Source organism: Podarcis filfolensis (assembly GCF_964270895.1).
Source record: "Podarcis filfolensis genome assembly, chromosome: 2".
Lineage (NCBI taxonomy): Eukaryota > Metazoa > Chordata > Lepidosauria > Squamata > Lacertidae > Podarcis > Podarcis filfolensis.
Genome location: NC_139605.1, coordinates 57,931,947 through 57,944,600, shown reverse-complemented (window position 1 = coordinate 57,944,600; position 12,654 = coordinate 57,931,947). Strand labels below are relative to the sequence as shown.

The following is a 12,654-nucleotide window of genomic DNA, read 5'->3' as shown; positions in this document are numbered from 1 at the left end:
TTCGTGCTCTTAAGCATAAAGGGATAGTGTCCCTGCAGTCCTCATCTTACAAGAGAGAGTCAACATTTTCTGAGGTTTAATCAAGGCTGCCAAATAATCTGGTCTTGGAACTGAAATTATTTGCTTGTTTATGCCATAGTATATACAATTGCTGTTTATGTATGAACGACATAATTCAAGTGAATAACCTGTTCCTCTTTCTTTTTTCTTAAAAAAAAAGTCAAAGAATTTAAAAAATAATTTTCATTATGGCAGTTGAAGATTAATTGAAAGCCCTGGCCTGAAGTATCTGTATTTCTGCACACAATTAATGTGACAAATTATGTTCCGATGTACTTCCCTGAGTGAGAAAGGCTGTAATTATGTTATGAGAGCCTATAACTGAAATGTATGTTTAAATAATAAATACGTGTTTCCAAAATCATTTTAAATCTACATATTTAACATGCATCTCAATCCTCAAAGTGCTGTGCTAGCAAAAGTCCTATTTTCTTCAATGGCACAGACACCAGTGCAGAGTCTCAATAAATGGCTTGATAATCAGCTTCCATTTCATGCCTATAAATACTGCAATTACAAAGCTTGAATACATGCAAAATACATTAAAATTACAATATTTGCACTGCAAATTGCTTATGGTGTGTGCCTTACAGCAGCAAGACTATTTCAGAATGAACACTTGAGAGCTCATGTCCTTTGTTTCTCAAATGCACATGTAAAATATTAATTTAGATCTAAAGGGGGAGGTCTAAATAAAGGTGCTTTTAAAATTTATCCCCTGCAGTTAACTGTATTGGATCAATTCATTTCGGAGTGCAATGTAAGCTGGATGAAACTGATTCTTAGCCCTTAAAAAATGCTTTACCCCCATGCCAATATTTTCAATAGAGTTAGAAATATGGAAGGGAAGTATAAAAGAAATTAATCTTTTAAATGAAAGTTCCATACCCCCGAAGAAAGAAACAGATTACTTGTTTTGTTTGTGGGGGGAGCTCCCTGAATGACCACATTTAAAGGAAAAGATGCGGTATGGTTCAACTTTGCACAGGGGACAAGGTAACTAAGATGGGGCCCACATTGAAATATGTGCATTCCACGCCTCACAGTACAGCAATGGAACCTTGGAAGAATCTTGTTTATTTAAGCATCATGGTGAAGCATCTCTTGCAGCCAATGGCACAGCTGCCAGTGCCTTATTGGTCAACCAAATTTCCATGAAGAAAATAAAGATGAAGTTCACATCTGGTGGTGGGGGATGAGTGTTCAGACCCCTGGGCTCTCACTTGTGGGGTGCCTCAGGGTTCTGTCCTCTCCCCCATGCTTTTCAACACTTACATGCAGCCGCTGGGAGAGATCATCAGGAGGTTTGGGCTGGGTGTTCATCAGTATGCGGATGATACCCAGCTCTGCCTCTCTTTTAAATCAGAACCAGTGAAGGTGGTGAAGGTCCTGTGTGAGTGTCTGGAGGCGGTTGGAGGATGGATGGTGGCTAACAGATTGAGGTTGAATCCTGACAAGACAGAAGTACTGTTTTGGGGGGACAGGAGGCGGGCAGGTGTGGAGGATTCCTTGGTCCTGAATGGGGTAACTGTGCCCCTGAAGGACCAGGTGCGCAGCCTGGGAGTCATTTTGGACTCACAGCTGTCCATGGAGGCACAGGTCAAATCTGTGTCCAGGGCAGCTGTTTACCAGCTCCATCTGGTACGTAGGCTGAGACCCTATCTGCCTGCAGACTGTCTCGCCAGAGTGGTGCATGCTCTGGTTATCTCCCGCTTGGACTACTGCAATGCACTCTACATGGGGCTACCTTTGAAGGTGACTCGGAAACTACAACTAATCCAGAATGCGGCAGCTAGACTGGTGACTGGGGGCGGCCGCCGAGACCATATAACACCGGTCTTGAAAGACCTACATTGGCTCCCAGTACGTTTCCGAGCACAATTCAAAGTGTTGGTGCTGACCTTTAAAGCCCTAAACGGCCTCGGTCCAGTATACATGAAGGAGCGTCTCCACCCCCATCATTCTGCCCGGATGCTGAGGTCCAGCGCCGAGGGCCTTCTGGCGGTTCCCTCCTTGCGAGAAGCAAAGCTACAGGGAACCAGGCAGAGGGCCTTCTCGGTAGTGGCGCCCGCCCTGTGGAACGCCCTTCCAGCAGATGTCAAAGCGATAAACAACTACCTGACATTCAGAAGACATCTTAAGGCAGCCCTGTTCAGGGAAGTTTTTAACGTGTGATATTTTACTGTATTTTTGGTTTTTATGGAAGCCGCCCAGAGTGGCTGGGGAGGCCCAGCCAGATGGGCGGGGTATAAATAATAAATTATTATTATTATTATTATTATTATTATTATTATTATTATCTTTATTGGTACCTACTGTAAAATCATCCCTCATACTTTTAAAGAACCAAAGACCAAACTGCAAAACTGCTGTGGCAACCATAAAAATCAAAGAAATGTTGTCTTCCTGGCTAGACCTTAAGTAACATATGATCAAATGCTTATTCATTTGAGAGCCAGCTCAAACATACAGGCACTCACATGTTGCAATCATCACTTGGAATGATACCACTTCAGAATGGGGCATTATGAATATAAGAAGCCTTATATACTGAGCTGCATCATTGGTTCATCTAGCCCAGTGCTATCTACTGTGACTCGAAATGGCGCCCAATGTCTTAAACATAAATCATTCCCTGCACTAATACCTGAGACACTTCAACAGCAGATTCTGGGGAATTAGCCTAGGATGCTTTACATGCAAAGGATATGCTCAACCACAGAGGTATGGCTTCTCCCCTAAGTGCATGTCATACAATTCATTGCAATTTTATATATGCTGGAAGCCACCCAGAGTGGCTGGGGAAACCCAGCCAGATGGACGGGGTTTAAATAATAAAGTTGGTTTTGTTATTATTATTATTAAGCCTTCTTCTCATCTTGGCACAGTTTCTCCATTCACATTGAATTCTCCTTTGTCACAGCAAATGGGTGAATCCATCAATTTCACTTTCAATTTCTTACTTTTCCAATCTTAAATCCAGTACTCCACATTTCCACATCATTTTGCAATTTTAAAAAAATGCATTTTAGTGAATTTCTCCTAATATTCACATTTGTGTGCAGTTTTGCAACAGATACACATTTCTGCAAAGGAATGTCCCCGAAAATAATGCATTTTTGTTAAGTTATCTTAACTGACAAATGCATTTTAATGCACACTCTACCCCAATGTATACACTTTTTATATATATCACTTGGCTGAAGAACTGCATTGCAAAATTCAAAGAAGTGCAAATTTTGGAAGATGGTTGTTTTGATTCTCAGATTGTTGTTGTTGTTGTTGTTGTTTTTAAAAATGCTAATTAGTTACGTTCTCCTTTAAATCCAAACTGACTCTTCCTCATTCCTAGAACAGCTTCGCTACACTCTCCTGCCATTTGAAATTTGCAAGACTCAATATGTGTGTGTGTGCTGGGGATGTTCTTCTAATAATTTGTTGGCACATGAAGATCTCCCACATGAGAGATGATTGTAGATTGACAGTAAGCCTTTTCCTTACCAGTTCTCCAGATGTGGAAGATCTTGACATAAGAGGCACTCAAACAAATGATCTATTATATCACATGAGCACCTACACATTTCAATTGCCTCTAAAGCTGCCATTTTCAAATCACTTTTTGTGAAGTAGTCCCATTATAGTCCAACAACTGCTATTGGATTAAGTAATTTCAACAGCCATGTCACCACTGACATGGCCACAAATTTGTGGCATAAATTGATGGGAAATAGAAAAGGAAGGAAAATGTCAACAAATGAGTAGAGAAAATGATTAACTAAGGTATGGATATTGCAGCACAAAGAATATAAAGTCAGTGGCCCCATTCACACACCATGCTAAGCCCAACCATGTTTTAGCACAAACATACAGGATCTTGAAGAGGAGGTCACAACTAGCTTGCTCCTCCCCAGTTGTTCAGCTGCTGCGTTGAGCTTAGCCATAGTTTAGTAAGTCATTTGGATGGCTTAGTAAGTCATCTGGAATATGGTTTGGTTCTCTTGGACAAACAACAAGCAATAAATCATAGGACCAACTTTGACTATAGTTCATGGCTAGTCTGGAGAGCGCTAAACCATAAGCCAGGGTTCAGATGACACACTAAATCAAGCTATGGCATAGCATAGCACAATGCAACAGAGGAATGACCAGGGAGCAGCAAAACAGTTATGAGTTCCTCTCTTGGGGCCTGCATACTTGCACATTCACACTAAACCATGGTTTGCCAAAACGAGTTGTGCAAACCAGTGCCTGGTTAAAAAAAAAGAAGAATTATAATTAAGCGCTGGATTATTTTATTCATGTTCAGGCAAATTAGGGTAACTGAGACTACCAGTGGGGTTTTTTTGGGGGGGGGACTGTGACATAGATTATTATATTTTAGAATGTCAATAGACTGACTAGAACTGATAATGTGAACAAGGACAGTGGCACTATATTTGTGCCAAGGGTTGCTCTAGTGATTTTATATAAAATGGGAGGAATAAGGAAATCTTTCTCATTGTTACTGCAATAGAACAGGGCCTAAAAGAAAGAAAGCTGGCTATAAACTAGACAAAGTTACTGGATATTAATGTGCAGACAACACCTACCTCACTCCAGACCAGCATGGTGCCGAATATGACCTGTAACCCATCAAAGAAATTGTCTCCTATGATGATGACAGTGGCACCTCCTGTAGTCCATCCTTCACTTGGACTGATGGCTTTGATACATGGGGTAGCTGCTTTCCAACACACATGAAAAAGAAGTATTCGGCTGTTAGAACAAGATTTTAATGATAGAAGACTTGAGAGGGGGAAGGGGAGGAAAAGCTTTGATTTTCTTTCTCCTATACTATGATGCAGGTTCTAGAGAGAGAGATCTCTCTACTTTGTGTGCGAGAGATCCCAAACCAGATCTTTGAAAAGGGAATGTTTGCCATTAAATTTTTATTTTGTTTCCATTGTTTCTCTTGAGAAGATAATCGTGTTTGGCAGGCCATAGAAAGAAAATAGCAGCACTGCTGGCTGAAGCCTGACTAGAGAATAGAGCACATTTTTGTAACACTGAATTCAGGTCTCCACAAAACATGATACTGGGCTGTCTTTGAGTTCCATTATAACAAAGCTCAAATTTTATTTGGAGAACTTACTGTGTCTAGAGTGTTCCTTGTGTCATGGAACCATTTTATCCAATCAATAAGTTTTATAAAATCATTTTTGAATTTTGTTAGCATGATATTGCACAACCAGTATGGTGTCATGTATTAGCAGTTGACTGCAAAATTCACATTTGTGAAAGAATTAGATGCTTTAAAATGTTCCATTATTTTAATACCATGAAAGAAAGCAGCAGCGCTACACTTATCATAGGTTACCTATGCCTGTATTTCTCCCCATTGTTATAAAAAACAACATGCCCTGTGAGTCCATAGTTGTATGTAGTTGATCAGTCTTTTAAGGGAAGTAATTCTATGGGGAATTTTTTTTTAATGGGCACAAGAGTCCATTGCAAATTCCACCTAAGTTTTCTAGCCTTAACACAATGGACTTGCCCAATCCTTGCTCCAATGGTCAAACTTACTAGCAGGACCAGCCTCCCATGATATATCCTCTATAATTCTTTTTACCAAGCTATGAGGCTGTGGGTAGGTCCACAGGTGGAGGCTGGAAGTGGGCAACCAACCATCACTTTTCTAAAGGGCTTGCAAAAAGGCTTGAAAGAATGCATCTAAAGAGAGATGGGCCCAGAGGCTACTGACAAATTAGTGAGTTTCCCTCAGTTTGGCCTTTTTAATCTTGTTCACTGACTGAGCAGATTCCATTGCTTTCCTTGAATCCCAAATTGAGGGAGATTCACACGACTTGGTCCTTTGGTGGTGGCCTAACTCAGTGACTGCACAGTTTTGATGTGCCAAGACTCGGAAAAGATTCATGGGTTTGATCCTTTTGAGGAGGATTTAGAACTATGCAGCTCCTGTGTGAAACAGCAGTGTTTTGTGTTGTTGTTTTTTAAAAAATGGATTTTGAACAATTTGTCTATTGAATTGAGTTGACAAAAGTATTTGCCGGGTTGGTAGTTCCTATCACAAAGTGAAAACTGAAGGCTGTGAAAATCTGGCAGATTCCTAATTATCAAACCCTTCACCTCATGCATGAACCTCAGAATAAGAAAATAATAAGAAAATATCGGGGGGGGGGATAATTGTGTAAATTTATTTCAAGGGGACTTTGCACACACACTTTTTTGTGTAATGCAAGCAAGAAGGGACATTTCTATTCCCACTCACCTTTTCTGTGCATCTATGCTGTGCTTCCTCGACTTGGTACCATCTGGAAGTTATGGACTACAACTCCAATCAGATCCAGCCAGTATCCCTGGCTGGGGCTGATGGGATTTGTATTCCAAAGTCCTCAGTTTGGCAAAGATTGTTCTATGAAATTCCTGAATTTGTATGTAAAAACCTGGTGCAAAGGGAGCATTCAAACTCTCTGCCTTGCATGCAATTAATTTGTGCAAGTTCAACTAGCCAGCTCTGAATGGTGGACGGTTGAAATTGCACAAGCTAACTGTGCGTAGGATGTGATCTTATTGGATCCTCCTTGGAAGCTTTCCCCAGCCATTGTAAGGCAGGGTGGCGCTTCCCAATCCTTACACATCAGATCAGGGTGGAGAAAACCACCCTTGTTTCCAAGGCTCAGGCGCTTCCCTCAGTGGTTCCTATGCACTACCTGTCTGAACATCTCTCCAAATATCAGTCCTTTGAAGCTTTTACCAGGCACATTCTGAGCAGCAGTTAGCACCAGGAGTCAGATAAGAACCAAAAGAAATGCTTTTGATTTCTGACTAATTTTTCAAGCAGTTTAAAGGAAGAGTTTATCTTTTCCAATATGAAACTTTCAACAGGAATATGAAGATTCTCAACAATTTACCTCACCCTTAGTTTGATGCATGCATAATTAACATGGCATGTACGAATTTTATCCAAATAAAAATGGTCTCAAGAGAAACATGCCAGAGGGTCCTGGATTCAAATCCAGGCCATCTTGGGTAGCCTTGAGCAAGTTTCTCCCTCCCAGCCAAAGACCCTTGCTAGAAAAATTAAATAATACAGATCCACTACACGGGACTGTCCAGAAGATAGATCACTTTGATTTCAATGCACTTGAGCGCACTCAACTTTGGGTTGGATGTGTTCAACTCTGTGTCCACCATCTAAGCTTCTGCATTGTTCAGCAACAGAGGCAACTGGTTGAAAGTCATTTGCAGTTCTCCATCAATATTTTGGGGAGCAGCATGAAATATATTCAGAATTTGAATTTGTACAGTTTGGTAGCATGACAAGGCAGCTAAAACGTATTTGTTTAAAAACAGTGAAAAACATTTTTACCAGTAATGCCATCTGCTAAAGTATAGGAGGACCTTAGATGTATACTGTACGAGTGCTATTGTTGTTTCTATTTACGTATTAAGATTATTGCTCTGGCTAAGATTTCATACAAGATTTTGAGGTTTCTAAAAATGTCTGCCTAGTCCCTAGTCTGCCTTCTGGGAAATCTGGTCTTACTGCCAGCTCAAAAAGGGGAGTGAAGAACGGAAAGAAGCCCTTTCCATCCATTACACAGCATCAAGCTTTGCACCTCAAAAAATGAGCTAACAAAAGGAATCTTGCAACACTACAGTCAAGGAATTGCTACATACACACTCAACTAACTTTGATATGTCTACGTTGGACTTGCATTTCACTCATAAAGCCATGCATGCATTAAAAACTCCAGAAAGCTTCTCACTTTTTTTTTTTAATAGCTCAACGCATGGTGCTGGGCTTACAGCTAATAAAAGCAGTTTAAAAATATCGCCCCACGCCCTCCAAGGAATCAAATGCTCTGATTAAATCAGAGCGTGGATAAAATTAAAATTGCTTCTCAATTACACACTTCCTGATGGTACATGCACACACCCCACCACATAAGCAAACTTTAACCAATATTCCACATGTCTCGGTGGGAGGGGGGTATTTTCTATAAATTTACAAATAATTCATAGTTCAATGAGCACAATGAAACCTGCCATTCTCTCCCTTTCTCCTTGGAGAGGAGATTATTAGCAGCAGGAGGAAAGGAGGTATGTTGACTGTTTTCCTCCTTTTTAACAAAAGGGAAGGCATGGATGTAAAAATAAGGTTAACAGGTTCCAGGGTTTTAACTGGAAGTTTCAGGATTTTAGTTTCTTCTCACATCTGCAGGAGAAATGAAATCTCAGGATGAGTTCTGGCTTAACCTCCATTGCATGTCCATTAGTCTCCATGCCAGGCACAGCCAGGTCTTCTCCTGACCCACCAAGTGCCGTCACCACCCCACCACCCCACTTTTATTAGCTCCTCATTAAACCCATTACTAAAGCACCAATTCAGCACTTTCAACTCCATGCCTCTGGAGGAATAAAGCCTTCCAGTTGCCTCCATCTTTTTGTTGACAGTGAAGAACTCCAAATGCTATCGTGGCAGGCTGCATTATCAACAAGATAATCTATCCATTCAATCTTCACTCCACGGTGGGCTAGTATCTTCAGGGATAGTTTTAAATTTTAAGTATCACCCTGAAATTTTATCCCCCCGTATCCAAAACAAAATGGTGTCTTCCTTCTTCAATGCAAGCAGGCAACTGATGGGGGGGGGTAATGAAAATAGAGAGGCCTCCTTCCTACCCTCTCTTAGAGCCACTTATTAACAAGATTGATGCTGACCAATAAGACAATGCAATAAATAAACGGAGGCAGGAAGAAGCTAGAAATCATTGAAATAAAAATTTGGTACAAAAGACATGGTTTTTAACAATGGGTATGAAAATTATATATTTGGTATTGAACTGGGAAAACAGTCAGCGAATTCTGTAGTAAAATAGTAGAATAGGAAGCCCAGCTGTCTCAATCTGGAAGAAGCTGCAGGCTTTCGTGGAAACCAAGATGACGACAGGCAAACTCTCCTCTTTTGCATCCCAACTATGAGCCAGTTCACATGGCCATTTAGGGCAAAACCAGACATGCAGCTATATTTTGTAATAAAATCTAATCTAATCTGCATCTCAGTGAAGTTGGATAATATGTGATGTAATAACATAAAGCTGTGTTTGTAGAGGACAGCCTTTCAACAAAAGGAAAAATGCTTAGTGAAAGGACTTCTTATCAGCCACTGTTGCAAAAGAGGAATTGTTTGGACATATTGTCCACAGAAGATTGCTTAGGAAACCTTTCCCAAGGGCTTGGTGTTAACTGGGACATCTTTGAAAAAGACTTGATGGTCAAAATGGATCTATACCAGTTGTTTGGTAGTTTTATGATTCATTGTCCTATTTTTGTTCTTTGAAGGACTCTTTGAAGCATTTGTGGGTCTTATTCTTAACTGTGTCTAAGGGAGACTTTAAGCCTTTCCTCTTCACCTTTGTGGTGACCCCAACAAAAATGACCTCCCAGCTGCTACCCGCATAACCAAATGAAGGCTTTCCTTCTTTTGCATATTGCAGCTTCAGGAAGGACAGGGCAGGGTGGAGGGCACAGCAAGAGGGAAGCCTACAATCCCACTGAGGGCCCTCCTGCAGCTGCTATTCAATGTGCAAATTACTTGCATTCAGATAATTAACACCATGTCTAATTTGACCCTAGTTACCATTTTTGACATGGTTATTGGTCGGTCTTGGGATAGCAGCTCAAAGCATCCTGATCCTACATACCATCTAGAGCGGTGATGGCCAAACTCGGCCCTCCAGCTGTTTGGGCCTACAATTCCCACTATCCCTGACCACTGGTTCTGTTAGCTAGGGATGATGGGAGTTGTAGTCCAACAACTGCTGGAGGGCTCAGTTTGGCCATTACTGATCTAGAGCAGTGGTTCCTAACCCCTACCATATGCAACCCATGGGTCCACATTTACTTGGAATGGTGACTTATCAGTTTATTTTCACATGATTTTTGGACCTTTGGGTCCTTGGTGGCCATTGGTTTTGTGCATTTTAGCTGCAAGTTTGTCTATTAGTTACTTGAGACATTCAAGCAAAAATGAAAAAGCTTTTGATACCCATCCCGCTTGTGGGCCATGAACGACAAGTTGGGGAAATACTGCTCTAGATGAGACCCTAGAGGACTCTCTCTTCTCAGAAGTATGTCCACATCACATCAAAATTTAATTATTTATTATATTTATCAGCAGCTCTGCAACACAATGTTCTTTGAGCGGTGAACAAATAAGGCAACAGCTTAACAAGATCATAGGATTCAATCAAATAAACACTAAAAGCCAATAACCTAGGCAGTGCAGAGCAACTCTAAACTTTCACACTGACAGAAAAATGCAACAGCAATCTCTTAAGCAGAGATGGTTCTACCATCTGGCAGAATGAGGCAGGCAGCTCAGTCAGTAGGTGCTGGGACCAGCCGAGGCAGCCCCTGCACCCAGCTGTTCTTCCTGAGCTCCCAGCTATTCCCTCCTGCTGAAAAGCAGAGCTGTGTGCCACAAGGTACAACTCCTATACAGTCCAAAGTTACTAGTGGCTGAATCTCCACTGATGCTAGCCAGCAAAACCTCTTAAAGCAGGGTATTTGGGGAGGGGGTAAGATGGGGACAAAACTGAGCTATCCAAGGATCCACTGGGTTTTTAACTCAGTCTAGCTACTGGCAAGTTGTTTGTTTGTTTGTTATTGCTGCTGCTACTGCTGCTATTAATTTATTATTGACCTTTGTAATGGTTATAGGGGTTGCTCGTGCGTAAGTTGCCGCCACTCCTGGCTAGGTTGCCTGGTTAAACCTTTTCTGTCTGGACAGTCCTTCACTTTGTGGCTGTTTCAGTTGCTAGCAGAATCCGTCAGTGGGCGTTTCTTGAACCTCTTCCAGCACAAAAGTTCTTTGATGCCAAGTCTCCGCCTACTCTCCCTGCGCGGAAGTCTTCTGCGCAGGGTGGGTGTGGGTAGCGGAGGACCCGTGCTCTCCCCGCTGGTCTCCGGAGAGGAGTCCTGGAGCCCCCTCGCCGATTCCCCCATCTGCCCCCCTTTATCCCTGGTGTTACGCTGATTTCCTTCCCCAGCCGATGAGCTGTCTCTCTCCCTGCTGGGCCCTTCTCCAGCATCGCTTGGGAGCCTTGCCTCCGCCTCTGGCTCCGATGGCAGTTCCCTGACAACCTTCTAAACCATGGGTAGGAAAACTAAGGCCTGGGGGCCGGATCCGGCCCAATCACCTTCTAAATCCGGTCTGCAGACGGTCTGGGAATCAGCATGTTTTTACATGAGTAGAATGTGTCCTTTTATTTAAAATGTATCTCTGGGTTATTTGTGGGGCATAGGAATTCGTTCATTTCCCCCCCTCCAAAATACAGTCCAGCCCCCCACAAGGTCTGAGGGAGAGTGGACCGGCCCCCTGCTGAAAAAGTTTGCTGACCCCTGTCCTAAACACCCACCTCAAGGAAATCTACACATAAAATAATTAAAAAACACGAAAACAACGAACACATTGAAAACAAGATTTAAACCCTAGCAAGTGGGCATTTGTAATCAAAACCCATTTATCATCTGGGAAAGCCTGTTGGAACAAAAATGTCTTCAACTCTTTCTAAAAAGTGCAGATTATGGGCACCTGTCATAGCTCAACAGGAATGATGCTCCACTGATGTGGAAGTTGTGCAGGGGTGTCTCACCCATAGACGTTAGTGGCGCGGGGCACCAGATTTTGGAGGGCGCCACAGGCTGAGTGTCCGGGAAGGAGAGTCAGGGCGTGCTCCCTTCCCCACTCTGGGGCAGCCCGCCCCTCTCCTCTCAGCCACCCATTGGGGTGCACTGAATCCGGCTCAGGGAAGCCCCTTTGCCCCCCCGGGCTGTCTGGATGCCTGAAGGGTGCGATCGGGGACGGGCGCGGAGGGCCCGTCTCTGGTCTCGTCACTGCCTGCGTGCCTCCCTGCAGAGTCTGCGAGCAGAGCAGGGAAGCGCCCTGTGTGATCCTGGCGCCGAGCGAAGATGGCACAGCCAGCAAGCCACCTGATCTGCTTGCTGGCCCTCCTGTGGCGCAGACTTCCCCGGACGGGGGTAGGTAAGGGGCTCCGGGCGCTTAGAGGGAGGCTTCGCGGGAGGCCATCTGGGCTATGATCCGGGCACCTCTTACTTAAACAAGCTGGACCAAAGTCCCCCCCCCCCACTTAAAAAAGGTCAACAACTCTGGGAAATGGGGGCGGGGCGCCAGAGAGATATTTGCACCATGGCACTGGATATGCTTAAGATGGCCCTCAAGTTGTGTGTGTGTGTGCGCGTGTGCGCAGGGGTGGGGTACGGCTGATCCAGTTCTGTTCGCTGCACCAGCCTGGAATTGGCACAGCAAAAACTGCAGACTTTTAACGTCCCCCTCTTTCACTGGCAACAGTGTTGGGGCTCCAGACACAGCAGTTCTGCAGCAGCTGTTCTAAGTCTTGTTGCTGCCTGCTTGGGATTAGGACTGCACCATTACTCCCAGTTCACAAATCAACCAATGAAGTAAAATAGCATCTGTAAGAGTGAAAGTATTCGTCACACACGAGATCAACAGAAGCAAAAGCAAATAACATAATTTTTTCCTATAGAACGCCAACTAGGTTTCCCTTA

The 12,654-nt window shown here is 43.1% G+C and overlaps 1 protein-coding gene across 8 annotated transcripts in view; it reads right to left on the bottom strand.

Moving 5' to 3' along the window:
- The window catches only part of EBF1 (EBF transcription factor 1), a 373,513-nt gene that overhangs the window by 80,782 nt on the left and 280,077 nt on the right, over positions 1-12,654 (bottom strand). For 4 of the 8 annotated variants that reach the window (XM_083603866.1, XM_083603870.1, XM_083603868.1 and 1 more), the window contains exon 9: positions 4,650-4,783. In XM_083603866.1, the coding sequence (XP_083459992.1) occupies positions 4,650-4,783 (134 nt within the window). The remainder of the gene's footprint in view (positions 1-4,649; positions 4,784-12,654) is intronic. The other 4 variants (XM_083603867.1, XM_083603871.1, XM_083603869.1 and 1 more) reach the window with 1 other exon arrangement.